At 50.6% G+C, this 27,520-nt stretch overlaps 1 protein-coding gene across 9 annotated transcripts in view; it reads left to right on the top strand.

Moving 5' to 3' along the window:
• The window catches only part of ITPR2 (inositol 1,4,5-trisphosphate receptor type 2), a 4,412,221-nt gene that overhangs the window by 1,922,563 nt on the left and 2,462,138 nt on the right, over positions 1-27,520 (top strand). For all 9 annotated transcript variants that reach the window (XM_069628470.1, XM_069628469.1, XM_069628465.1 and 6 more), the window contains one exon: positions 11,831-12,003. In XM_069628470.1, coding sequence (XP_069484571.1) covers positions 11,831-12,003 — 173 coding nt within the window. The remainder of the gene's footprint in view (positions 1-11,830; positions 12,004-27,520) is intronic.

Here is a 27,520-nt window from a genome sequence, read left to right as displayed (position 1 = left end):
TCGTCATTGCGTATATGAGGGGAGAGATGCCTAGTTCCCCTAGAGAAACGGCACAGAGACGACAAAACCCCATTCACTACAACCCTTGCTATTGGGCTATTAATTAGCACAGGGATCCATTGCCTAACATTCTGACCTGAACCCCATCTTTTACAAGACCCGGCCCATATACTCCCATTCCACTTGATCAAAGGCCTACTCAGGGTCTATGGAAACCAGATATGCACTCAAACTCTGGTGTTGCGTCCCGAGCATTAAGGCGAGCATCTTCCTTATATTATCCGTGCCTTGCTGATCCAAAATTAAACCCACCTGGTCCCCGTGAATTAAAGAGGGCATAAGAGGATGGAGTCTGTTGGCTAGCACTTTTGCCAAGAATTTTCCATCAGTGTTTAGCAGGGAAATAGGGCGATATGATTGGCATTGGGTAGTGTCTTTACCTCTCTTTGGGATTACTATTATTGGGGCCCAGAAGCATAGATCTTGGGAGTTTGCCTGCTTCTAGGACACCACTGAACAGTTTTGCCATAAATGGAGCCAAGGTGGACCTAAACATTTTGTAAAATCGATTTGTAAATCCATCCTCCGCTGGTGTCGTGCCCCCCGTCATGCTACCAATGGTGTCAGCTATTTCCTTCTCGGCAATAGGGGCCTCCAGTGCAGTCATTTTATCACATGGTAGACTTAGGATGGGGAGAGAGTTCAGGTATTTGTCTATTAGGGAACCCTCTTCTTCATATTCAGTTGTATAAAGAGTTTCGTAATATGTACGAAATTCCTTTGCTATCTGAGCATCATCCACCCTTTTCACCCCTCCTGGTAGTTGAATTGCTGCAACCCTTCTAGCGTTTCTTTGTTCCCTTAACCTCCAGGCTAGGATTCTATTGGCTCGCTCCCCCCGTTCCATGTATTTTTGTTTCAGAAACGCTAGCATCCGCTTCGTTTGGGTGCATCATCAGGGCCTTTAGTTTCGTTTTATATTTTTGGAGTCTTTCCAGGTCCCCAGGAAACATCTGGGATTTCAATTTTCCCCCTGGTTGTAGGTATTCTATTTTCCCCCTGATTTCCTCTTCTTGCTCCGCTCTCTCCCTTTTCCTCCTGGCTCCCATGCATATTAGGACACCTTGAATCGTAGCCTTAAAGGCCTCCCATACAGTTGTGACCCCCGTGTCGCCAGTACCATTCAGTTGAAAGAATTCCCTGATGGCCCCCAGCAGAGTTAGGCCAAGTTCCTTATCTTTTAAAAAGTAATTACCGGACCTTCTACCATTATGTTTTCCTGTGTAACAATCTCCTAGGGTGATTAACACCATGTCACGGTACAAGTTCTGTGGTTGCTCTCGACACTTTGTTTCATAGGAGGCTTTGAATAAGGAGATAGTCTTTCCTAGAGATAGCGTTGTGAACTCTTGAGTAATAGGTGAATGGGGGATTGCGGGCCCGATCCCTAACAAAGGAGTCCACCACACCGAATTCCGTATTGATTTGCTGAAATCGGATCACTCTCCTGTATTTCCATTGGGAAACCTTATGGGGGTTTGTTCTTTTCCTGTCCAGGTCCGGGTCTTAGACCATATTAAAATCACCCCCTATAATCATATCGCCTTCCACAAATGTTTGGATCGTAGTCTTCTCTGCATCCCAAAATTGTTCCTGACCCTCATTGGGGAAGTACAAAGACACCTGTGTTACCAAATTACCTTTGATTGTCCCCTTTACCATCACAAACCGTCGCCCGGATCTGTCCTCTCAGCCCCGAACACGAAGTTCAGTCTACTAGCCACTATAATTACCACATCTTGCTTTTTAGAGGAGTTTGAAGCAAAGTATACCTTGTCTATCGATCTTGCCTTCCACGTTTGTTCCCTCCCCCTCTGCAAATGCATCTCCTGAAGGAACATGACCTCTAGCTTCAGGCGGTTAAACTTGCTGACTGTTAAATATCTCTTATTCAGAGAATTTAATCCTCTAACATTCAACCAACCCACAGCCATAGAATTAGCTAAACTAAACATTTCGACCTATTAAGAAATCAAGGATGCTCCACTGTTTAGCGGTTTCGTAGATCCAACTCTGAGCCTTAAACATTTTTTTTTTAAAAACAATTTTTATTGGTTTTGAGCAATATAACAAGACACAACAATATTCAATAAGACATTCTCAGTTATCCGTCTGGTGTCTTATCCCCCCCACTCTCCCACCCAACCCTCCCTTCCCCAAGACCACGGGTAGTTCATCAAAAGACTCGTATCAGCCTACGAGACGGGGGTATTGCTCCTGTCTGAGGCGCTGTCTGACACTTTGGGATGGAGCAATGGCACCATTAGCGCTATCCAACGCTGTAGGTCTGCGCTAGAGTCTAGTCTCTGTTCCTGAATCGCAGTTATCCACTTGCTGAGGTCTCCCCACCATTGTGCTTCACTTGGGCCTTTTGGGCTTTTCCATCCCATGGCTATGCGTCTTTTCGCTGTGATATATATCAGGTCTTTAAGTCTGTTGAGAGGTTTGTTTTCTCGGCTGCGTCTGTAGCTGCCCAATACACAAGCTGCAGGCTTGTGGACCTCCAATTCGATGTCCGCAACCGCAACTCTTTCTTTTATTTGTGTCCAGAAATCTTGTATTGCCGGGCAGCTCCAGAACATGTGAGTCATTCCAGCCTTGGGCTCATTGCATTTGGGGCATGCCTGGATCCCTGCACCCCTGAACCTTGATACGGCTTCTGGTGTGAGGTAGGCCCTATTGGTGATGTACAGTTGGATGAGTTGTAAGCGGTTATTCCTGGAAAATAAGTTATCTCTTCCCACTTTTTAACTTCAAACTCATAGAGTCGTGACGTTTCGTGGCCTCCCTCAGCAGCATTTAGCATTGTTTCAATAGTCTCATGTTCCGTTGCAGGGTTGGTAGCCTCAGGCCATCTGTTCTTCAGGGCTCGCATCACTGCTCTATGGAGCAAGAACTGTCCCGTGTAGTCGTGTGATCTCGCTGAGTTCAGAAAACGTGAAGGTCTCTTGTTCATGAACCAAGTCTCCTAACGTGGCTACCCCGTAGGGTTCCCATTCGGTACGCACCTCCAAGTGTCCCCATGCGCATTTTGTCATGATTGCTGCTGTAGGGATTTGCAGCGAGTATGGGTCTGTTGTACCGACCGTTTTGCAGGCCCGATTCCAAAGCTAGATCCCTAGCTTGGCTAAGTATGGGCAGTGCCGTGTAGTGCTCTCCTCTATCCAGAGTAGGTCTCTGAGTAATAGATGGGGTAGAGCGGGTTGGAGGAGTCGGGTGTCCACTGTGCTCTTGTCGGCCATCCATCGCATCACATGCCTCAGTTGACTAGCAAGGTAGTACAATTCGAAGTTGGGGACTTTCATTCCTCCTCTTTCGTAGGGTCTTTGGGGTGTTTCTAGCGCTACTCTGTGCTTGCCGCTCTGCCAGAGGAATCTCCTACAAAGTTTGTTCATGTTTTTGAAGAATGAGGGGGGATGTTGTAGGGGACGTTTGTGAAGTTGTGTAGGAGGCGGGGGAGCGCCACCATCTTGAGGAGGCCTGCTCTACCAGCTGCTGAGAGTGGGAGTCTACTCCAGAACTCCATGGACTTCTCGAGGGAGTCTTTAGCCCTAACCGTGATGAGAATATGTTCAGTGTATGGGTTCCGGTGTATAGTGATTCCTAGGTATCTGAAGGATGTCACTTGCCATTGGAGGTCCAAGGGTGGCAGGGACCTCTATTCCTCGTTATGTATGCGGCCACGGGGTAGAGACAAGACTTGTCTCTGTTGATCTGGATTCCCGTGCATTTATGGATTCCGTCCAGGGTCTCAAGGATATATGGCAGGAGGTGTTCGGGGTTGGGTAGGTGCAGTAGTGTGTCGTCAGCGTACATGGAGACTAGGTGGGTCTTACCATCTATTTCAATACCTCAGTCTGAGTATTCCTGTCTGAGGTAGGCAGCAACGGGTTCAGAGGTGATGATGTACAACATGGGGTATAGTGGGCATCCCTTCCGGGTGCCTTCTGAAGGGGCCATTTGCAGGAGTATCTCTTATTTTTATGAACCCTGGCGGTTGGGTTAGTGTAGACTAGTTGGGTCCATTTCACAAAGACTGGACCGATCCCCATTTTCGCCATAGTGGCATACAGCCAGTTCCATCGCACTGAATCAAAAGCTTTGGTAGCATCCAATGATGCAACAGCGTATTTTTGAGGTCTTAGTTCTGTGCTATATATAACGTGGTGTAATCTGCGCAGATTCTCGGTGATAGAGCGCCCTGGGACGTAACCCGTCTGGTCTTGGTGGATTAATTGGGGGATTACTCTCCTCAGTCTATTTGATAACAGGGCGGTTAAGATCTTACTGTCTACATTTAACATGGAGAGAGGCCTGTATGAGCTACAATCGGCTCCGTCCTTGCTGGGTTTGAGTAGGGGGATGATAACGGCCTCACTCATGGACTCAGGGAGGGTGCCCCGTTCGTAAGCCTTGTTGAACACCTGGGTCAGCAGGGGGCCTAGGGTCTCGTCGTATGACTTGTAAAACTCCCCAGGGAGGCCATCCATGCCTGGGGTTTTCCCAGATGGTAGGGATCTGATAACAACTTTCACCTCATCCGAAGTAATGGGCTCGTCTAGGGCCTCAGCCGATTGTGAGTCTAGCTTGGGTAGCTCGATGACATGGAGGACATCATTGATTTCAGTGTCAGTGGGGGGCGAGGTCTCAGAGTAAAGGTTGCGATAAAACTCAGAGAAGACTAAGTTGATATCTTCTTGGGTATGCGCTGTGGTGCTGTCAGGCTTGAGTATGTGGCAGATAGGAGTTTGGGGGGTCTCCCTTTTATAAAGCCAGGCTAGGAGTTTCCCGCGTTTATCACCCAAGGCATGGGTCCTTTCAGTGTGTTTGGCATAGCTCAGTTTCCCGAGGGATTCCCAGTGTGTTAGATAAGCCTGCTTCAGCTCGGTTATTTTTTGCAGGTGGTCAGGGGATGAATCGGCTCTATTCTCTAGTTCCCTTTCGGTGCGTTCTAATGAGGTTACGATGGATCTTTGGGCCCCTCCTATAGCTGCAATCATTTCTCCTCTCATACCCACCTTGTATGCTTCCCATGCTGTGTTCACGTGCTCCACGCTATTCAAGTTCCGCTGCCAGTAGTCCTCTGTGCTGTCTTGTATATGCTCCCGGAAGGCTGCGTCTAGCAGAGCTTCGGCTCTAAGCATCCAGGTAGGCACTGGGGGTCTGGGTGGCGACACCTCCCAGGTGACCATCAGCGGAGAGTGGTCAGACAGCACTCTCGGCAGGTACTGTGCGTCACTGAACATGGCTAGTTGTTCTTGGCTTGCAAAGAAATAATCTAGCCTGGTGTGAACGGAGTGGGGTGGGGAGTAGAAGGAATATTCACGTTGGCCAGGGTGCAATTCCCTCCATAAATCCAGGAGCTGTAGCTAGTGAGATAGTGCAGAGAGTATTTTGGCGAGGGGGTGGGCGGGTGTGTTTATTATCTGACCTGTCATTCAGGGGGTCTAGGGTGCAGTTGTGGTCTCCCCCCCAAATGATAATGTTATCTCCATAAGGTGTGAGTCGTGGGTACAGGGAATGGAAGAAGGCTGTTGCATCGTGGTTTGGTGCATAGGTGCTGATAAGGCATAACTCCCTGTTTTCAATGGTGCCGTGCATGAGCACCATCCTACCCTCATCGTCTGTTTTGGTGCTGATCAGCCTCAAGGGGATGGTCGGTTCGATCCATATCAGGACCCCCCTGGCGTAGGAGGAGTAAGAGGATCCGATCAGGGTTCCCCACCATGACTTGGCTAATGTTTCCAGTTTGTTCTGGGTTAGGTGTGTCTCTTGGAGCATAGCAATCCCAACCTTGCACCTTCTCAGGTATGCGCGGATGCGGCGTTGCTTAACGAAGCTGTTCATACCCCTGACGTTCCACGTCATCACCTGAATATTGTCAGCCATGGGCGTGAGGCGGTATGGTGATGGTTCCCGGTGACATTTGAGGTCTAGCTGATGGCTAGTTGTGTGTTAAGTTTCTCCGTGGTCTTGGCGTTTCCCGTTTTAAAATCCCAACATTAATATCAACACCCCATTTCCCTCCCCCGAATAACTGTAAACTCCCCCAACTTTGAACAGGGCCAGCAGGGTTTCCCCCGTTGCACACTTTCGGATGCGGTCCCAACCGTACTCCCAACTTGGGGGTTCCCATCCATTGAACATTAACACCCCTGTAACCAAACAAGTCCAGCGAGGTTCCCCCGCTCTGACTCTCCCGTTTCCGCTCCGATTGACCCTAAAGTCTCTTGGTGCCTTACGGGCGGGTAAAGTACCCAAACTACTAGTGGGGAAGAAGCTATACTTCTTTAGCTGCTGTCGATGATGTGAATGTTCGTCTCCCTGGTTGCTCCTCGCAGATCAATCTTGCTGCTCGTGGGTGTGATCTGCTGTTCTGTGGGCACACTGTTCTTCGATTGTGTGGGGTTTGATTCCTGTGTGTGTGGTTTGGCATGGTTTCTGCAGTTTTACTTCGAGGTCCGGGATCTGTACGCTGTTCATCCATTCACTAGCTTCTGCTGGTGTGTCGAATAGGTGGGCTTTGTTGTAGTGCAGTTTTTTAAGTCTCGCTGGGTAGAGAAGCATGTAGTGTACCCCAGCATTTTTCAATCCGGCCTTGGTGTGGATGAATTGGGCCCTGCACATTTGAACCTGGAAAGTATAGTCCAGATAGATGGCGACCTTTGCAGAGCCTCTCTGGATGCGACCCCCTGATCTCGAGAACGCAAGGATGTTCTCTCTGTCTTTGTAGTTTAGCACCTTGGCTATTATTGGTCTGGGTCGGGCTCCCGGCGGAGGCCGCTTGGTGAGAGCCCGGTGCGCCCTTTCAATGGTGAAGCCCTGGGACAGTTTACCGGCTCCTATTTCCTGCAACAGGAGATCCTCGACATAGTTAGTAGGGTCGCTTCCCTCAATTCCCTCTGGTAAGCCTATTAATCTAATGTTGTTGCGGCGCGCCCGCCCTTCCGCATCATCCGCTCTGTTCTCTAGGTTTTTAACCTTCTGTTCGAGGGCATCCACATCTTTCAGCAGTTGGGCGTTCGCTGTAGAGTTCTCACTCATTTGGGTTTCGAGCGCATCTGTCCTGCTCGCGATGGACCGTACATCTTGGCGCAGCAAATTTAGGTCGATCGCCACCGCGTCGATTTTGCTCTCCATAGTTCTCCGAAGTGTCTTAATGGCTTCTAAGAGCTGTGAGTTTGCTGGCTCAGGTGGCTCGCTGCTCTCCATTTCAGCGGTAGTAGTGGCAGGGTCTTGTTTGGGTGCGCCGCTTGCAGTGTAGGATTCCATGGTGGTTTGCTTCTTGCTGCCCTTAGCCCCCTTAGTGGTCATCTCTGAGCTGTTGTGCTGCTTGCCAGCGCTGGATTGGTCACTTCGAGGGTGGCTTAGGTCTTGTTGTGGGCAGTTTCCCTCAGGATTTTAATGTACCTGGATGAACGCTGCACTGAAGGCGCTAAATGTCTGGGCTTTTCCTGCACTCTAAGGTCTAACTGCAATTCGTTGTGCTGTCTGGGGGGCCCTGGTGGCGTCTCACAACACGCTTGCCCGTTGGCTTAATTATCCGGGGAAGGGGGAGAACAAACCCCTCCCTAGGAGGGAGCTCAGGGAAAGAGTGCAGTGGGCCTTTGCTGTGTACCCACTCGCCGGACAGGCTTGACACAGCCCGGCGCAACCGGGCGCAGTGTGGGTGGCTTGCTTCAGTGTTTATTCAGGGGCCGTAATGCTGCTTGGTACCGACAATGTCTTAAGGGTCCTGCCGCAGCCAGCGGCCGCGATGGCTGTTGTGCGGGCTTCGTGCCAGAGGCCCATGGAGCCGTGGGTCCTCCCTTCTGGAGGGTCACAGTCATTAAGGGTGGAATGGCGTCCCGACTCCCTTATCTCCTCACCTCGCTGTTTGTCGGCTGCTGTTTCGGGCTCCGATGCTTTCAGTGTGGGGGAGGGGAGGCGGTCCAGTGCCCCACCGCCTCAGGGGAGCCGCCGCCTGTGCTCACTTCCCCTTGAATGCCCGGGGTCGCGGCCGTCTGCGCGCCTTCCTTTCTCAACACGGCAGGCCCCGGTGCCCATGTTCGGATCTTCATGCCGGCTCTGGCGCCTGACCACGCCCGCGTCTTCGAGCCCAGTTCCCGGGCTCGTTGGCGTACCACAGCTGCAGCTGGCTCTTCAGTTACTCAGCCCGCGGCGCAGGCACTTTCTGCTCGCTTACTGAGTGCACTGGATTCTCCACTGGATTCGGGCCTCTAGGACCCAGGCCGCGCCGGGAGCAGACTGCTGGGTCTAGTCGCACCTCAGCTCACTGGGCAGGTGCCATTTCGCGGGATCTGCCGGTCGGACTCCGCTCGGTGTTTCCCTCCCATTGGAACACATGCAGCACTTGCAGATCCAGGTACCAGCGTCTCGGGTGATCTCTCGCATATGCAGCAGTTCTCAGAGGCTTAACTTTGTTAAATTTTAATTATTCAGCAATAGATGTCGCATCAAGCGGAGCTGCAAGGAGATGCGACTTGCCTACATGGCAGTTGGCCACGCCTCCCCCAACTCTGAGCCTTAAACATGAGACCTTTGTACCCAGTATTCCCAACTTTATGTAGAATGATTTGAATCGACTTAGACAACTTCTGGATCCCTGCAAAACTCCCAACTACCCCCACCCAGGCGTCTGGACTCATAGCAACATTCTAGATATCGCCGGGCCAGACCATCAAGAGATAATCCCCTCTACATGCTTTCCTTTATCATTCTGACTCCTCTGAGCCCCCTCCTACTTAGCCCCTTTCCTGAAAAATCGGCAGACTCCCCATGTTACACATGGGAGTAGCAGTTTGATGACTCCTTTCACATCAGCACTAGTATAAACTGGTCAATTGCGCAGGGGCTGCGAGACCCCTCCGCCCCACAATGACCTTTAGGCCCTGTTTGCTCACGAATGAAGGAGTGTAAGACGACTCCGAAGGTTGCCACCATGGACCATTCATGCATTCCCAAGACCACTACAACAGACAATACATTATTAACACAGCATCCTTCCCTGATTACTTGGAGGTTTCCGAAAATAAGATTCTCTGTTTTTATGACGACCTCTGGCTTGACATCTATCTGCAGGGCCTTTGCTTTTCGTAGTTGATCAGTCACTACTGCTTGGGAACTTGAAACCCTCCAGGCTCTTCTTCAGGTCTGCACAGGGGATGGTGGATTCAGTTTCTTAAACTTGCAAAAAACCCTAACTCGCCTTCTTTCCCCAAGCCCTCTCCTCCCTGAACCAGCTTCCAACGACTCTCCTGTAGGGCCTTCTCAGGGCCCTGGAAGCTCTTCTCCGAGCAGTTCCCTGGTAATCCTGCTGATGTCATCCTCCTTGGCCAATCTGTATTTGTCTCCCTCATATTCAAACACCATGGAGAAGGGGAAGCCCCAGCTATACCTCACACCCTTATGAATGCAGAGAGACCCTGCAAGATAGTTATTTGTGCAGATCCCCATTCAACTGGGCCCACTTTCCTGGCCTTGTCCAGAATGTTAGCCTTTTCGGAGTAGTAGTGAAATCTGTCCAGGATAGAGCGTGGGTCTCTGGCACCTCCTCCGCCCTGTGTGCTAAGTCAGTAGTGGGCTCTGTAGTGTTACTCTCATTAAATATCTTCTTGGTGACTTTATTTATCGCTCTAATGATGTCCCATTCAGTTTCACCTTCTCTCTCTTGGAATGCCCAAAATTTGAGGTTATTACGCAGCTCCCTGTTTTTAAAATCATACATCCTCAGATTAACTTCCTCATCTCCTATCTCCAACTCTCCGAGATCCGCACGTCCATTTCGGTTTCCAGAATCTCGACTGAGGTCTGGTTGACTTTCAACCCCTGAAGCCTGTCATCCATATTGTCAACTTTCTTGTCGGGACCATCCAGCCTGCGCCCAATGTCTGCATGTAAGCCTCTTATTTCCTCCAACACGGCCGTCATATTCTTTTTCATAGATATGTCGGCCTCCGCCCTCGTGGGGTTGGTTCCTGTCTCCGAGGGAGTGTGGGACTGTGCAGTGAATTTGTATTTCTGGAGAGATTGTTGCCAGTTAATGGGATATTGCAGGCGAGACCACCTGGGTCTGTGTAGTCAAGAGGGGGTGGGCTGCTCGCTTCACAACAATCACCACACTGAAATTCTGACTCCAGCCCAGGGTACTCCTTCACCGTAATGCCCAGTGGGGTTCTGCACTGCCCTGGCTGGCTAGGCACACACTATCGTCAGCGCCAGGTTGGGCATTTGGCGGCGCGTTCCAAGTGTGCACCTCCACAGGGAGCACACCAACTCCTTGCACACTTGATAGGCCGCTTGGGTCTCTAATTGCTCCGTCCATTTTGCTCACCCGGGCAGTTGCAGGAGGGAGTCAGGTCCGCTACTGGGGTCTCCCTACCCCGGCTCTGCTGGTTCTCCCGGGCACTTATAATCAGCTCAATTGGAGGCCTCTGGACCCCCCCACCCTACTGAGGTCTCTTCTAAGCTGCTCTGCAATGTGAGGATGTGCGGTTGCCTGGTGTTCTATATTGGGTAACACTGTCTCCCTCTTGCAGCTCACTTCGGCCCGGTGGTCCCCATTCCCCCGCGGTTGCTCTGCAGGGTCCAAGGTGGGAGGGGGCCAGGAATGCGGCGGTTACCGTTAAGGTCGCGGCCACCTGGCTGCTGACGATCCGTCCCTCCCTCCTTGCCACGGGACCTGGAACCTGACAGACCTCAGGGCTTGCTCTCCCAGTGGGCCTGCTCCTCTTACTTGTGTAATCTCACGCCAACTAACACCTCTGGTGCGGCGGGCCAGTCAGGACTCGGCCTGTCTGTTTTCACTGTTGTCGCAATCCCCAGCCTCAATTGCTCTCCCCCTGGAGCTTCCCGGCAGTTCCTTGTGCACGGCCTCTCCGCTGGGACTTCTCACGGACGTAACTGGGCCGTCTTTGGGCTCAGAAGCCCAGGGTTTGGACCAAATGTGCCTTGGGGGCTCCACTTTCTTGGGGATGGGGGGTCACCGTCTCTGCAATTCGGGCACTTTTCGGGGAGTCTCAGGTCCCTTCAATGCCTTGTGGTGAGGGAGCTACTCAGAAAGGCTACTGCATCCCTGTGCCCCATGGTGGCAGATCCATTGATAGCCTTTTGAGAATCAGTCACCGCTGAATGCAGTAAGCTGTCCTGCTATGCTATTCTTTGCTTCGGAAAAACATGTTTCCAAAACGATAGGCCCTGTAACCTTTCTTGAGCACTTTATGAGTACTAGTAACCGTTGCTTATCTTTCTGAAAGTTGTTAACTCTTTTTATTTGTTAGGGGAGAAAAGACTGGAAAAGAGATGCTAGCTATTCTAGAAGCTGTTTTCATTCAAAGATAAGCTTCAGCAATAGGAAATTGGTGCATCTCTCCCTCTCTCAAAAGTCATATTGCCTTTCTTTTTCCCAAGATGGCCCACTATGGGAACAAGGGCATATAAGTAGGGGGTCACGTGACCCACAAGTATTCACACTTTTCCATCTAAATTCTTGACAATGTGGATGGGAGTGGGTGAACTGCTGCCACTTAACTGGAGATGTGTATTCAAGGCATGAAAAAGCCAAAAAGGGTCCTATCACTGTATGCAACTCTCTTTTTTTGTTTTTCGTTCTGTAGTTAAGAGTAATAAAAAAATACAAATGTCACTCTTCCTGTCTTACATGTATTTACACATATGATATAGTTCCAGAATTGAGGGTAGCAATTTGACTATTTAAAAGTAGCCACTCTTGAATCAATTGTCTAATGGAGCATGAATGCATATTTTCCAGGAATACATCGCTAAGCACTTCTGCGATATGCAGTCCCAGATTGGATATGATATTTTGGCAGAAGATACGATCACAGCTTTGTTGCATAACAACAGAAAACTGTTGGAAAAACACATCACAGCAAAAGAAATAGACGCCTTTGTTAATTTGCTGCGGAAGAACAGAGAGCCAAGGTTTGTAGCACAGCAAAATGTTTTTAATGATTTATGTGTATCGAATAACAGAATTTGTGCCAGAAACGAAAGTTGGATTTAATGTCATTGTAAAACAAATCATATTAGGAATGGCTCGTACTGTAACTGGAAGCCTATTTCAGTTCTCCAATGAGTTGGGCGTCATTGTATAGAGTGCCTACCCACAGTGACTAACAATTAGTACAGCTCTTCCTTAAACAGAAGTATGTATTCCTCAGACAGATCGCCAATTCAAGCTTATACACAACATAAGCAAAATTGGTGTGGGTCATGTTAAGTTGTTTGACTAAAACATGTTCTGTTTTTTTTTATACGTTTCACTTTTCCAAAGCGTTTTAAGAACTTTTCTTATCCTTATTTGATGAGGCAACTCATTAAAAATGGATGCAGTGGGTTTCACCTACACATAAAGAGTAGTAAACTGTGTGTGTGTGCGCGTCTATGAGATATGCTGGTTGGCAGGAGGGAGAGGAAATGAGGGGCATGGTAGGAGCCCCTATTATGAAATAGGCTATATACATATACATTTTGTGACGATCAATTTAATTTGATTACTGATAAAGATGTGGGTGAATCAATGTAGGATAATATATTTAGAATGTTGACTTAATCGTTTGTCATGCAACTAAAACATGCTTCACAAATAAAGGATATGCAGTTACAAATTCTGTTGCGTTTGAGTGCTATGGAACATAGATTGATCCTCGCAGGTGATACACATGCATATATGATTCATCCATCTATAATGTCATTAAAATACAACATGCTGATAATTCCTAGCACAGCATTACTGCACTGTTCATTTAAGGCACTGATGAAAAGCTACTTAAGACGGTTGTTGATCGCATTTGGTCTACTGATGTCAGATTGTGTTTTCTACGCTATACTCCTTTAGAGCATGCCAGTGATTTCCCTCTGAAGTTGGTTCCCATGTCAGAAGTCACCTAGCCTCTTTAACTTTTCAGTTTGGCAGGGGACTATTCTTTCTCCCACTTAGCTCTTTTTGTGTTCCAATTATCAAGAAGGCTGAGCACTGCAGTTGTGCGAGCAGCGCCCACCTTGTGTGAGGAGTCTGGGTGTGTACATGCTGTGGTCAACAAGTCACGTTTTCTCTGTAACAGTGGCCTTAGATGTGACACGACTCAAATTGTTCTATTCCGATGGACATATACTATACACTCTCTATGTTTAATCTCTGTGCATTTTATGAGGAGCTTTCCATCGTCTTTTCCTGAAAATTGTTCATGTAAAACATGATCAAAACCTCCCTTCATCTACTTTGCTATTTCCGAATTTACCCTTGGTCCTTTTTAAGAAAACAGGGTAATTAATACATTTGATTTTTTCACAAAATAACGATTTCGTTTGCAAACCCAAGTCCTAACTCTCTGCCTACTCTAGTTCATTTTATGTTCAAGCAATCTCCACTGACTACGAGATTATATTGATGAGCAGCCTTCGCCCATATCAGGTGCCTTTCTTACAAATGTTTCTGGTATGTAGAATGCACTGTATATTGTCTGTTTTGTTTTTAGATAAATGCACAGCTAACACAAGTCCTCTTAACCAGTTTGTATGTTCCATGTCTGGGATGATCATGCTATGTTATCCGGTATAGTTTTAAAGGAAGATAATTTGTTGGTGCATAACCCCACCTCCCCACATTTTGACATCATAGTTTGGCACTGAAAAGTCGGATTCCCCAATCAGGTCTGGATACTGAAAGTTTGCTAATGGGAGAACATCTGGACATAAGAACCTGGGGCACAGCGTCTGAAATGTGCCTAAGTGCTAATTTTGTTGACTGTCCCACACCCCACTCCATAGATGGACAGCTGTCTTGGTAGCGAACATTGCTAACTGGACTATATATTTATTTCTGAGGCTTGTGGAATCTGCTTAGATCACATGCTGTGCATAGGCCGACATCTAGTGGAAGCTGCAGAGTATTACAGTTATTGTTTTCGAAACTCGAAAAGGGATGTCGACAGTGCTTGCCAGTAATACTATCCCTAGTGTGATGTCCACTGTACCCATGATCCCTCACGCATCGAGGTCTCAGATTGCTTTTTTTCTGCCATGCCAGACGGACGCTAATAGCAGAGTTCCTCTTTCGGCTTATAGCCATTTACGTTTACCTAGTTACTGATAGTTCCTTCTTTCTATCCTTTATATCACTATCGATAAACAGACGCCGGTGAAAGACGAGAAAAACGACGGTCAAGAGACATCAGCGACGGATCCGTTTTGGCCTTGGAAGGCCGCTACAGGCTTTGGCCCAAACAGTAGGGAGAGAGGGGGGAGGTCATTATAGAATGTATATGCCCCTTTTCTTGCACTACCTCTGCCTAGCTGCCCTTTCATTCCGTGATGGACAAGACCCCCTTCAAATTTTGCCACAAATGCATTAGGAAATTTCCCTGGGTCGATAAGTACCTTGTGTGTAAATTGTGTCTCCAACAAGACCACGTTGAGGGTTCTTGTCGAGCGTGCAGGCTCTTCAAGCCCAAGACTTTGAAGGACCGATCTACTAAACGCTGGGCCCAATACACCAGGCAGGTCGAGGCTATGGAAGTATAGGGTGTCTTCAGCGATGGCAGCAACACCGCGGTATCTCACAGCAAAGGCGACGGGGTGGCTCAGGGTACCCAAGCGCAGGCCCCCGACCCCAAAAGACAGGCCGGCGGCTTTGTTATGGGGACAACACCCGGCAGCGAAGCATTATCCCTTCATCCACCACTATGCACACAACCCAAGGCCGAGGCTCGACACACGTGTCGAGCGGACGGCAACGCACAACTTCCAGGTAAAGGTCTGTGGAATCTCTGTCCTCTGGGCACTCTTGTTTGAGATTGCCTTATGACAGGTCCCGACAGTCAGCCGAAGGACGGTATGGACATGGCGCAATAAACTCCCACCGAGGGTTCGATCGTCCGCGAACGAGGCAACGGTTCAGCCCGCACCCAAAATTCGATGTTCTGCATTAAGTCCGGTACTAGGCCCCAAACAGTCGGGGAAAAGGACCAGGGCAGGGAGCAAGAGCCCAAGAAGAAGTCCTCTAATACACTTCATAGGCAGAAGACCCCTCATAGGGATAAAACCGCTCATAGGGAGAAATCTGAAGAGGCTAGGCCCAACCTCATAAGGAGAGACCTCAAGAGGCTAAGCCCAACAAACCCTTATTACTTCCTCCAATGAGGATTTAGGCATTCCTTCCCAACCATTAGTCATCCCTAGTTTGGCACAATGGTCGGCTGAGGATATAGACAGGGTCATGAGGAGGATGTCCTTCATGGCCAACTTTTATGAAAAGGACCCTGCCTATTTTCAAAGTTTCCACTCCACTCCCCCACTACAGCACCCTCTGGTTCGCAGATCTCTGCTCCACCTGATCAACCCCCTACTAAGAGGCACATTCATTGATCTCTATGACCCGGACTCCGACCATGAAGACCTCTCTATATTATAAGAGGCAGCAGACCCTTATTACAGGGATGATGCAGCAGACGTTTATTACGGGGATGATGAAGACCCTGAGGTTGATTCCGAGGCAAACGTGTATCCCATAGACTCACCTGTTGATCAGCATCCCCTGGTCATGGACTCACCCATTGACAACCAACCCCTTCTAAATGAAGTGTTCATCAAGGATACAGAGCATTTTCATACCCAGGAGGTACAACAAGATAAGGATTTTGTAGAAGAGATCCTTGGGGATAAGAAGGCTGTTACGCAGTTTATCCCTCTCCTCAAGTCCATTCAGTGAAAGAGACAGTCATCACTGCAGACCCCTAATCTTACACGGGCAGTGAAACCCTGCATAGAGAAACTGTTTAGACCTGCCCCTTCCGACCCACTGTATATCAGAGGGAAACTGAAGCCTGATTCACCTTCACCTTCCTTGTTGCTAACAACAAGGAAGAGGGCTGGTACTCCCCTAGCTTCCTCTGAGGCCCCGCCTGACAAGGAAAGCAAGAGGCTTTATGCGATGGGCAGAAAGGTTGCCTTTTCCACAGCATTCCAGACTAGTATTGCTAACTATTCTACCCTGTTAGCCAGTTACAACTGCCACAAATGGGACGAGGTCTCGGCCTTACTATCATCGGCCCCGGAACCACTTAAATCTCTGCTTGCCCAGGTGGCCTCAGAAGGCAGAGCAGTGTCAAGCTGCTTATTAAAAACCAATCTTGATGCTGTGGACAACGCAGGCAGGATAACAGCAGAAGGAACTATTATCAGGTGCACGCTTGGTTGCGCCACTCGGGGTTTAAACCAAAGACACAAGCTATACTTATTTATCAATATGCTCATTGATCCCAATGTGCTCTTTGGCAAGGCTGTCGAGGATGCCTTAAAGACGGCCAAAGAAGAATACGAGACTCTCAAGTCATTGGGCCAACTCACCAATAAACCTACTGGCCAAAGGGGAAACAGGAATTTTCGTCGCTCATGCGGCCAAAATTCTTAGAGGCGTTCCTCTTATAGCCAAAGCCAAGGTACTGCCTGGGGAAACAATCAGGGTCCGTCCTCCCAGAATTACCCAAGAGGAGCATGCAGATCCCGCGGACGCAGTAGAGGCAACTCCTCCTGAGGTGGCACTCCTCCTCTAAAGCAGTGACTATCCGCTCTGGGTGCCCTCCCATGCCTCTCCAGTAGGAGGACGCATATCCAGCTTCACCCATGCATGAGAGGGAATCACCACAGACAGATGGGTGCTGTCCACTGTAACAGGCTGATACTGCATAGAGCTCCTCGAGCAACCCCAGAACCACCCACCACGACAAAAGACCCATTCCAAGGAACATCAGCACATCTTCCTCAAAGAGATCACCACGCATCTTCTAAAGGACATCATCAAGGTTGTCCCGGCCAACCAGGTAAACAAGGGTATTTATTCAAACTACTTCCTTTGCCAAAGAAAGATCTAACAATGTGCCCAGTATTAGATTTGCGCCCTGCAAACAAATATATCAAGGCACAAAAGTTCTGCATGACTACGCTACAAGAGGTAATCCCCCTACTAAAAAAGGTGGATTACATGGCAACACTGGATGTGGAAGATGCCTATTTATATATTGCAATGTTCCCAGCACACAGAAGATTCTTGCATTTCAAGAAAGTGAACCAGCACTACCAATTCAAAGTGCTGCCCTTCCGAATAGCATCTGCTCCAAGGGTATTCACAAAGGTGGTGGCAGCACACCTGCGCAGGGAGGCAATCCCAGTGTACCCTTACTTGGACGACTGGCAGATTACAGGGGAGTCTCCCCTAACTTGCAGAAAAAACATTCAAAGATATATCAAACTTCTCCAGCATGGGGTCTGGCATGGATTCACATGCTCATGAATATTCCCCGTCGTCAGGCTGGGAATCCTCGGTAAAGAAAAAACCAGTATCAGTTTCGTTTCTGATCTGTCTTTCGTAGTAGTAACCAATCACTGATCTCTGCGTCATACTGACCACAGCCAATGACTGCCCTCTACCTAAGCCCCGCCTCTGGCAGCCATCTTCAGATTTTTACCGCACGTTCAAGTGTTGGGATCCTCGTGCTATTGCTCTCGAGCGTTAGGGCTTTTTTTTCACGTTTTTTTCTCAAAAACTTAGTTATTCCGGTCAAAAAAGCCTCAAGCTCCACTGTTTCTTCATCCGATCAACGGGGACCCGTGTCGGATTCGTCTACGCCCCTCAAGGGTGAAGATTTCGTCGAGCCACGCTTTTGGAGGACTCCAGAAGTTTCTCAAGCCCATCTCGGACATGGCCCAGGAGAAGGGAAGCTCGACGCCCGGAAAGCTGTTCAGGGTCTGCCCTGGATGCCAGCTTCAGAATGTCTTTAAGGAGGCCGAACACTCCTTTTGTCTGTACTGCCTACATGAGGACAAGACGCACGTGGAGAAGGACTGTGCGTTTTGCGGCAATATGTCGGAGCGGACCATGAAGGACCGCCATCAACGTCTCGCCAACTGGCTGGAAGGGAAGAGCCCATCAGGCGAGAAGAAGAAATCTGAGCGGTCTTCTAAGACCTTTGAGGACGCCCCGGCGACGGGGGTCCAACACAAGGCCAAGCACCGCGAGTCCGCTGGCACCGGGAGCGCCGAACGGTCGGGCTCTACGGGCGCCAGGCAGGGCGCATCCTCCCCGGCACCATCAACCACGAGCCAACGCTCTGGTTCGGGTAAGAGGAAGGCCAAGCACCCGGCGAAGCTCCTGGAGAGGCCCCGGTCGAGCTCGAAGGCCCCATCGGAGGGAGAGCGAGGCAGTGACCCTCCCCCCAAGGAGAAGGCGGTGAGCACACCTAAGGTGGTGAAAGCCTTAATCCATCCGGCCAAGGCCTCTATCGAGGCAGTCGCGGCGGCCCTGGCTCAGCCTGTGGAGGCTACACCAGTGGTGGCGACCTCGGGGCTCAGAGTCTCCCTGCCACCGCGGAGGGAGTCCTCTTTTATGCCCATCGACAGGACCCCCGTGAAACCTCCGACGGAGAAGAAAAAGGGGGGGCAGGAGGTCGTCGTGGATTCGGCGTCAACCTCTGAGGAAGAGCTGATCGAAGTCTTAAGCCACGGCGTTGGCGTGGAAGAAGACCAGCCCGTCGGGAGGGACCCCGACGTGGGAGACGACGATAACGTCGAGGGTGCCGACGGGGCCCCTGACCGCCCGTCGGAATCCCCTCAACCAGTGCCGCAAGACAACTCGGCGGCCATTTTGTTGACTATACAGTCCTTATGCTCGGAGATAAGGACGAGACTGCCGTTACCACCAGCGGAGGAACCGCTCCTGACGGAGGACCCAGTGCCAGGCCCTTCTGAGAGCACTCCCCCTAAGAGAAGGATTCATCCTCCACCTCCTTTTCAGCCATCGCGCCCTGTTCAGCCCTCCTCCCCGTCCACGACTCGTGGTGATGATACTGGGACTGACACGGCCGCGACGGGTACGGACGACGAGGTTTACGACGAGGATCTGCCGTCGTCACCTCCCACCCAGGCTTCCCCGCCCGACGAGATTGGATCGTTTCACTCCATGATTGCCAGGGCATCGAGCTTTTCCAGCTCTGCCCGGAAGAGAAGAAGAAGGAAGGTTTCCTTTATCAACGGCGCGAGGCCAAGAGGAAGACGGTCCTCTCCGTACCTCTACTGGACGATATTTGGGATGAGGGCCTCGCCCTCCTCAAGAACCCATCCACGACGCCTGCTAGAAGGGATCGGTACGAGAAGAAGTACCGGGTCCCGGACGCGGCCCCCTTGTGCCTTCGGGCACAGCTGACCCCGGACTCGGTTGCCTCTGCGGCGGCCAGGAAGAAAGCGGGGGGGGGCGCGGCCTCTACGTCGACCTCCCCGCCAGACAGCGAGGGAAAGAAATTGGATACGATGGGACGCAGGGTCATCTCGTCTGCAGCGACGCCGATTAAGGCGGCCAACGCCTTGGCTATCGTAGCCCGCTACGACAGGGAGTTGTGGTACAAACTGGCCCCCCTGCTGGACTTCCTACCAGACGACAAGAGGGCGGATGCCCTAGAGATCTTGCAGGAAGGAGAGGTGGCGTCGGACCACGCCATTACGATTGCGACGGACATCGCTGACACTGGATTTCGCCAGTTGGGCAACGGCGTGTGCCTTAGGCGGCGTGGATGGCTCAAGGCTACTGACTTCCGTCAGGACGTGCAGACCAGAGTCTTGGACATGCCGTTCGATGGAAACAACCTGTTTGGGAAAACAGTGGACGATTCCCTTCAAGCCATCAAGGCAGACACGGAGACGGGCCGGGCTCTTGGGGTTCTCCAGCAACGGCGGCCGCCCTTTCGGAGCGGCGGAGGCAAACAGGGTGCCCCCAAAGGTTCCGGTGGCGGATTTTCCACCTACCGTCAAGCGGCCCGTTCGTCGTCGCAGGAAGCTTACAGGGGACGAGGCAAGTCAGGCGGACCCCGCCGTTTTCGCCAAGAAGGTCAAGGCGGCAAAGACTCGTCGAAGCAGGACTGAACCGGCCGTGGGGTCGGGCCCCCACCGAAGCACCTCGGTGGGAGGCCGGCTGGCGAGCTTCGTCAGCGTGTGGGAGTCCATCTCCACCGACCGTTGGGTGCTGGACGCCCTAGCCCATGGTCATGCGCTCGAGTTTCTAAAGAGGTGCCCGCGCGTCCCCCCTGTGGCCAGGAAAGAACATCACGTCCCTCAACTTCTCTTGGAGGTAAAGGCGATGCTCAGGAAGGGCGCCATCGAGCTCGTCCCAAAGAGGCTTCGGGGCTCCGGAGTTTACTCAAGATACTTACTCGTGAAGAAGAAGACGGGAGGATGGCGCCCCATCCTGGACCTACGACGACTGAACAAATTCATCAAGGCACAGAAGTTCCGGATGGTCACCCTCCAACACGTCCTGAGTCAGCTGGAGGAGGGCGATTTCCTGTCGTCGTTGGATTTGGAGGATGCCTACTTCCATATTCCCATCCTAAAGGGACACCGAAAGTTTCTCAGGTTCGTGGTCCAAGGGCGTCACTATCAGTTCAGAGCCCTTCCCTTCGGACTGAGGTCGGCACCCAGGGTGTTCACCAAGTGCCTCGCACCGGTGGCGGCGCAGCTGCGCCGAGAGGGGATCCACGTCTACCCCTACCTGGACGACTGGCTCATCCGAGCGAAGACGAAGGAGCTCGCCGTGGAGCACACGGCAAGGACCGTCCAACTTCTCACGGACCTGGGATTCTCCATAAACTACGCCAAGTCCCACCTGGTGCCCGCGTAAGACGCACTGTTTCTGGGAGCGAAGCGCAACACAGTGTCGCTTCTGGCCTATCCGTCGGAGGAAAGGACGAGGGCCATTTTGGGCAAGGTGCAGCGGATGCTGGTTGCGGATGCGGCCAGAGTGAGGTCCATCAAGTCCCTCCTCGGAATGATGTCTTCTTGCATTTACCTCATCCCCCTGTGCAGGCTCCGGATGCGCCCGTTTCAGGAGTTCCTGGACGCGCGCTGGATCCAGACGACGGGCAGCTTTGAGGAGAGGATCACACTCGATGAGAGTTTCCGACGAGCGATCCGGTGGTGGGGCACCCGCGCGCATCTGACGGCGGGCATGGACTTCCAGACCCCCGGCCACCAGGAGACAGTGACCACGGATGCCTCCCTGGAAGGGTGGGGAGCGCACACCGAAAATCTGCACGCGAGAGGCCTTTGGCTCCCGATGGAGAAGTCCCTCCATATCAACGTCCTGGAGCTCCGTGCAGTGTTTTGGGCCCTCAGGTCCTTCCTTCCGTCCCTCAAGGGCAAGGTGGTGAGGATCTTCACCGACAACACCACCACCATGTTCTACATCAGGAAACAGGGCGGAACCAGGTCCCCAACCCTGTCCAGGGAGGCGCAGGATCTGTGGCATTGGGCCGTCGCTCAAGGGATGTTTCTGGTGCCGTTTCATCTGGCAGGGATAAAAAACACCATCGCCGACTCACTCAGCAGGGAGCTGCGCTCGTGCCACGAGTGGGAACTACGGCAGGATCTAGTGGACCGCCTCTTCCGACGGTGGGGCACACCCCAGATCGATCTGTTCGCGACGGCGACGAACTCCAAGTGCCGGAGGTTCGCCAGCAGGTTTCCCCAGCCGAGGAGCATGGGCGATGCTTTCTCGTTCCCCTGGGAGGGCCTGTTTCTATACGCGTTCCCTCCATTGCCATTGCTGATCCGGCTCATCAACCAGCTCAAGAGGTCCCGGTGCAGGATGACCTGCGTGGCCGAGGCAGATATGGTTCCCGGACCTTCTGGACTTGTCAGCGTCCCCGTCAATCAAGCTGCCAGTGGACACGGATCTTCTCTCCAGGGAAGGAGGCGCCATCCTCCATCACGACCCGAAGTCGCTGAACTTGCAGGCCTGGCTCCTGCAGGGTTAGAGTTTGGAGGATACGACATACCGGCCGACTGCAGAGAGGTTCTTGCAAAGGCCAGGGCGTCCTCAACTCTTAAATGCTACGGACACAAATGGAAGAGGTTCTCTGTCTGGTGCCACGCACAGAAGATTAACCCTCTACGGATTACGGCTCCCCAAGTACTGCCGTACCTACTGACGCTGGCCAAGGCTGGACTGGCGCACACGTCCATCAAGATTCATCTTGCTGCGATCTCCCGATACACCAGAACCACGGGGCGGACGTCTTTGTGGTCTCATCGTCTGGTGAAAGAGTTCATGAAGGGACTGTTCAGATCGTTCCCGCCGGTGAAGGCTCCGGCCCCGGCGTGGGAGCTCAACGTGGTGCTGACCAAGCTCATGGGACCTCCGTTCGAGCGTCTGCACTCGGCTCTGTTGAAGTTCTTGTCGTGGAAAACAGCGTTTCTTGTGGCCATCACCTCCGCACGACGGATGGGAGAGATCCAGGCCCTTTCCTGCAAGGCCCCGTACTTGACTTTTCACGACACGAGGGTAGTGCTCAGGACGCACCCCTCCTTTATGCCCAAGGTGCCGTCGGACTTCCACCTCAACGAACCCTTGGTGTTGCCTGTTTTCTTCCCGTCGCCTTCGTCGCCGGCTGAAAGGACTTTGCACTCGGTGGATGTGGCTAGAGCGCTGAAGTTCTACGTGGACCGCACAAAGTGTTTTCGGAAGACGTCACAACTCTTTGTGAACTTTGGACCTGTCAATCAGGGGAAGGCTCTCTCGAAGGCTTCCATTTCCAGATGGCTCTCCGGCTGTATCATGTACTGTCATCAGTTGGCAAACCGACTGCTGCCTGGCAGTCCGAGAGCCCATTCCACCAGAGCGATCGCAGCTACCACAGCGTTCCTATCTGGTGTGCCCTTGCTGGACATCTGCAGGGCTGCTACGTGGAGGTCGACGCACACCTTCACGAAATTCTACTGCGTCGATCGGGATTCCAGGGAGGAATCCAGGGTCGGCCAAGCAGTCCTGCGCAACCTGTTCGCCTAAGGTGAGCCTGGTGAGGAGGTAAGATTTGCTTAATGTTGAGTTTGATGTAATGCTTAATGTTGAGCCTTTGCCACCTCCCGTGGTTGTGCATGTGTGTACTGCTATGTATTCTTTATTCATGAGCATGTGAATCCATGCCAGACCCCATGCTGGAGAAGGAACAAGTTACTTACCTGTAACTGTTGTTCTCCAGCATGGGTCTGGCATGGAACCCTCCCTCTTACCCCTCTGCGGCTCTTCACTTGGTCATACTGCCACTTCACGTGCTACCAAATCTGAAGATGGCTGCCAGAGGCGGGGCTTAGGTAGAGGGCAGTCATTGGCTGTGGTCAGTATGACGCAGAGATCAGTGATTGGTTACTACTACGAAAGACAGATCACAAACGCAACTGATACTGTTTTTTTCTTTACCAAGGATTCCCAGCCTGACGACGGGGAATATTCATGAGCATGTGAATCCATGCCAGACCCATGCTGGAGAACAACAGTTACAGGTAAGTAACTTGTTCCTTCTCTTTCAATTGGGCTTCTCCATCAACGAGAAAAAAATCAAGCCTAGTGCCAGGCACGACCAAACAGTTTCTAGGAGCTGTCCTAAACACTCAAGAGGGGTTGGTCTTTCCATCAGAGGAAAGAGTCCAAAACATGTTACTGCAAATACCACATTATCAGGCTGGCTGCCAGATAAGGGTGCGCAAAGCTATGCGTTTGCTTGGCATGGTGGCATCTTGCATTTACCTGGTACTTCACGCGCGCCTGTGCTTGTGACCCATGCAGGAATGGTTGTTGAAACAGTGGTCTCAGGCAAGTGGTCAGTGGGACGATCTAGTCGTTGTTTCGCCAACACTAGTACAAAATGTTCGCTGGTGGACAAGAGGAAACCTGCTGAATCATGACAGACGCCTCACTCGCTGGGTGGGGGGCTCACTACCTTCACCAGACAGCTCAGGGTCTGTGGTCTCATGCGGCAGCAGAAAACCACATCAATCTACTAGAACTTCTGGCAGTATTCAAAGCCCTTCAGGCGCTTGAGTCTCACCTAGCAAACCAACCTGTGCAAGTCCTGACAGACAGCATTACAGCGATGTTTTACATCAACAAACAGGGGGGGCACATGCTCTCCAAATCTGTCCAGGCTTGCGCAACACATTTGGAAATGGGCACTGAAACGGAAAATATTCCTATCGTCACAGCACGTTCTAGGGGAACTCTACTCTCTTGCAGACTCATTGAGCAGAGATCCCCTACCAGAAGAACACGAGTGACAACTTTACGCAGGAGTCGTACAACACCTCTTCTCTCAATGGGGTTTACCCACAATAGACTTGTTTGCTACAAATGAAAACAAGCAATGCCCAGACTTCACGTCCAGGTTCCCCCAGCCAGGCTCCAAGGGGAACCCCCTATGGATGAACTGGTCAGGGAAATTTGCTTACGCTTTTCCCCCAGCATATCTAATGAGGAAGGTGGTGAACAAGATTCACAAGGAACGTGTGACGCTCCCATTAAACTCCTGTGCCGGTACAATCTACTCACTCGGCACTGGGACCTAACAGTGCACATTCAACCTCACCCAATGAACTTGGCAGCATATCTCCTGAGGTCATAGAGTTTGGACATCTTAATCTGCCACAGAGATGTATGGATATCTTGAAGGAATCCTGAAAACCTAATACTAGGCACTGTTATTTTGACATGTGGAGGAGATTTGTAATTTGGTGCAAGTCTAAAGAAATTAACCCCATGGAATGTACCCCTTCACACATTCTAACCTACAGGCTCCAGTTGCTAGATGTAGGGTCAGTGTTCAACTCATTAAAGGTCCACCTGGTGGCTTTGTCAGCCTATACCACCTCCCACAATAAGGTCTCATGATGGAAGGTACCTGTCATCAAAGCATTCATGGAAGGAGTAAAGAGACTCCACTATCCAATTTCAAACCTGCCGCCAAGATGGGATCTCAATGTTGTACTTGCTAAGCTCATGGGACCCCCTTTCGAGCTGATGCATAAGTCTAATCTCAAACACCTGACTTACAAGACTCCCTTAAGAAGAGTTAGTGAAATACAAGCATTGTCAGTGCAGGACCCCTTCTTTGTTGTACACAAGTACAAACTGGTATTACGTACTCACCCTAGGTTCTCCCCTAAATTCATCTCACAACGTCACGTAAACCAGTCTAATGAGCTACCGGCTTTCTTTCAGGAACCCACCAGCTCAGCTGAGGTAGAACTCCACACACTAGATGTGAGGAGGGCGGTCCTCTACTATATAGACAATACCAGACCGCTAAGAAAGACAGATAAACTGTTTGTCTCCATAGCGCCAGGCATAGAAGGTGATTGCATTTCAAAGAATGCCATCTCCAGGTGGAAAGTCAGATGTATACAATTTTGCTATTCCTTATCAAACAAAACACTGCCTTTTACGCCCAGGGCTCACTCCACGAGGAGTACAGGAGTCACTCTGGCTTTCATTGCAAATGTCCCTCTAGGCAGAATTTGCAAAGCAGCTACATGTAGCTCAATACACACTTTCACTCAGCATTACTGCATTGACACACATTCCAAGACAGATACACAGGTGGGAGAAGGCGCATGGATGCTTACAAGCTTGTCTCGTACGTATTTGCTTGGATACAACTGTACTCACGCTACACCTCACGCTACCTCATGTCAGAAAAAAAACAATCTAAGGAAGCTCCACGCGTGGGGGTTTGTGGGTACAGTTGACATCACACAAGGGATAGTATTACTGGCACGCCCTGTCGACGTCCCTTTTCGAGTTTCGAAAATAACACTCCGCAGCTTCCACTAGATGTCGGCCTATGCACAGCATGTGAATCTAAGCAGATACAAGCATCAGAAATATGATTACGGTGAGTAATGTATCCCGTATAGTGACAGGATCAGTAACCCGGCCTTGTCAAGAGGTGTGATGAGCACCCCTATCAGTCTAGGATATGAGTCCTACCAGGGAGAAATATAGAGTCAGCCCTAACCCAGAGGATGATGGTGGGCACATTTTCTGTCTCTTCCCTAAGTGCCAGCCTTCATATGTGCAGTACTCCTTTCCATTACCCTATGCCTCTTTGTAGAAGTGCTGGCCAATATCTCTCTTTCTTTTTTAGGTATGCTGGAGAAACTACAATCATGTGGGAAGACCACCCATGGTCTAACAGCCTATCAGCACCCTGTGTAATCCAATGTCAGAACCCAGTGAGGAAGAGCGAACTAGCTGAAAGAAAGCCAGAGCTCCTATACACCGGCTTTGAGCCCTATGCGAACAACAAATCAGTGCCACCAGTAGAGGGAGAACAAGCGTAATAGGAGCCAGAGCTCCTCTGCATCTTTGTATGACACTCCACAACAAATCCCAGCATCGGCGCGTGCTGTGGCAGAATTGATGCAACAGCCCTAGGCAACCAGATACTAAAAGCAGAGTAACAGCTCCTAAGCATCAGACTTACCAAAGGGGGAAACGAGCCATGGTCTGCTAACAGAAACCTGGACACTTTGCAATGTGGGCCACCATTGTTGCAGCACAGCAGCTCCATGAAGAGAAAAGTAGCAGGGCTTAGTCCACTCTTTGAAACCTTCTGTAATTGGGAGCCCTTCTGGATGGGGAAACAGGCCAGATAAGCCAGGGACAGCAAACCAATCAGAAGATAAGAAGGGGGACAAAATTGACCACAGGAAGCTATGTGTTGTTTGGGTGAGATCAGAGGAGAAGGAGGAGATGGCAGACTAAGAGACCAGAAGGAGGAAGGGCGATGGAGAAAAATGTGGAGACGAACTGTAGATCAGGTGAGACATTTGTTATTGAGAGCTGTAGTGCGAGTGTGCATGAAACACTAGCAAGTGTGCTTGAGAGAGGGAATGTAGGAATTGAATGTGAAGTGAATGTGAGAGTGGAAGAGTGGTGTTTGAGAAGAAAGTATGGTGAAGTTAAAGTAGCAGTATGGAGGAGGGAGTAGTGTTGAGTGGGGCAAGATAGGAAGGGTAGTAACATTGAAGGGTGGAGGTAGTAGTTGAAAGGGAAAAAACATCAGAGGGGCAGAGGAGAAAAAGGCAGGGAATAAGAGTGAAAGTGGGAGGAGTTTGGAGTAGGAAAGTAGAGGGTGGGGTGAGCAGTATATAGAGTGAGGGAGAGGAAAAACTAGGCACGAGACGAAGACGACCGAGTCAGAGAAAGTCTTGAATCTCTGGTAGTGACTAACCACCTGATAGTGTAGGGAGAGTCTAGGATGTCCCTGAGGGAGTTTAGACAGAGAAGGCAACTACCTTTTGGCTCTCTTGACCAGCTATCTAGAGAATAGACAGTACGGGTCAATATTTTGTATCTACTAACCCAGGGAATGGGGAAGCCTGGGTTGAGGTGGAAAACGCTACATTGAGAAGAGGGAGTGGGGGCTAGTTTCCTAGTGACACTTTTTTTTGTAAACCCTGAACCATCTCTGAGGTTTTGAGCATTCTTTGAGCCCTCAATGGGTATATATATATATTTAAAAGTAGAACCAAGACATTCTAGCTACGTCACACATGTCAGAGTACCACACAGTAACCATCACTCGAAGTTGACCTCCAGTTCTTATCCATGCATGGAATG

The sequence above is a fragment of the Ambystoma mexicanum genome, chromosome 12 (genome assembly GCF_040938575.1).
Source record: "Ambystoma mexicanum isolate Mex_15411 chromosome 12, UKY_AmexF1_1, whole genome shotgun sequence".
NCBI lineage: Eukaryota > Metazoa > Chordata > Amphibia > Caudata > Ambystomatidae > Ambystoma > Ambystoma mexicanum.
Note: the sequence above shows the minus strand (reverse complement) of the source record. Positions and strands in the feature narration are given on the sequence as shown.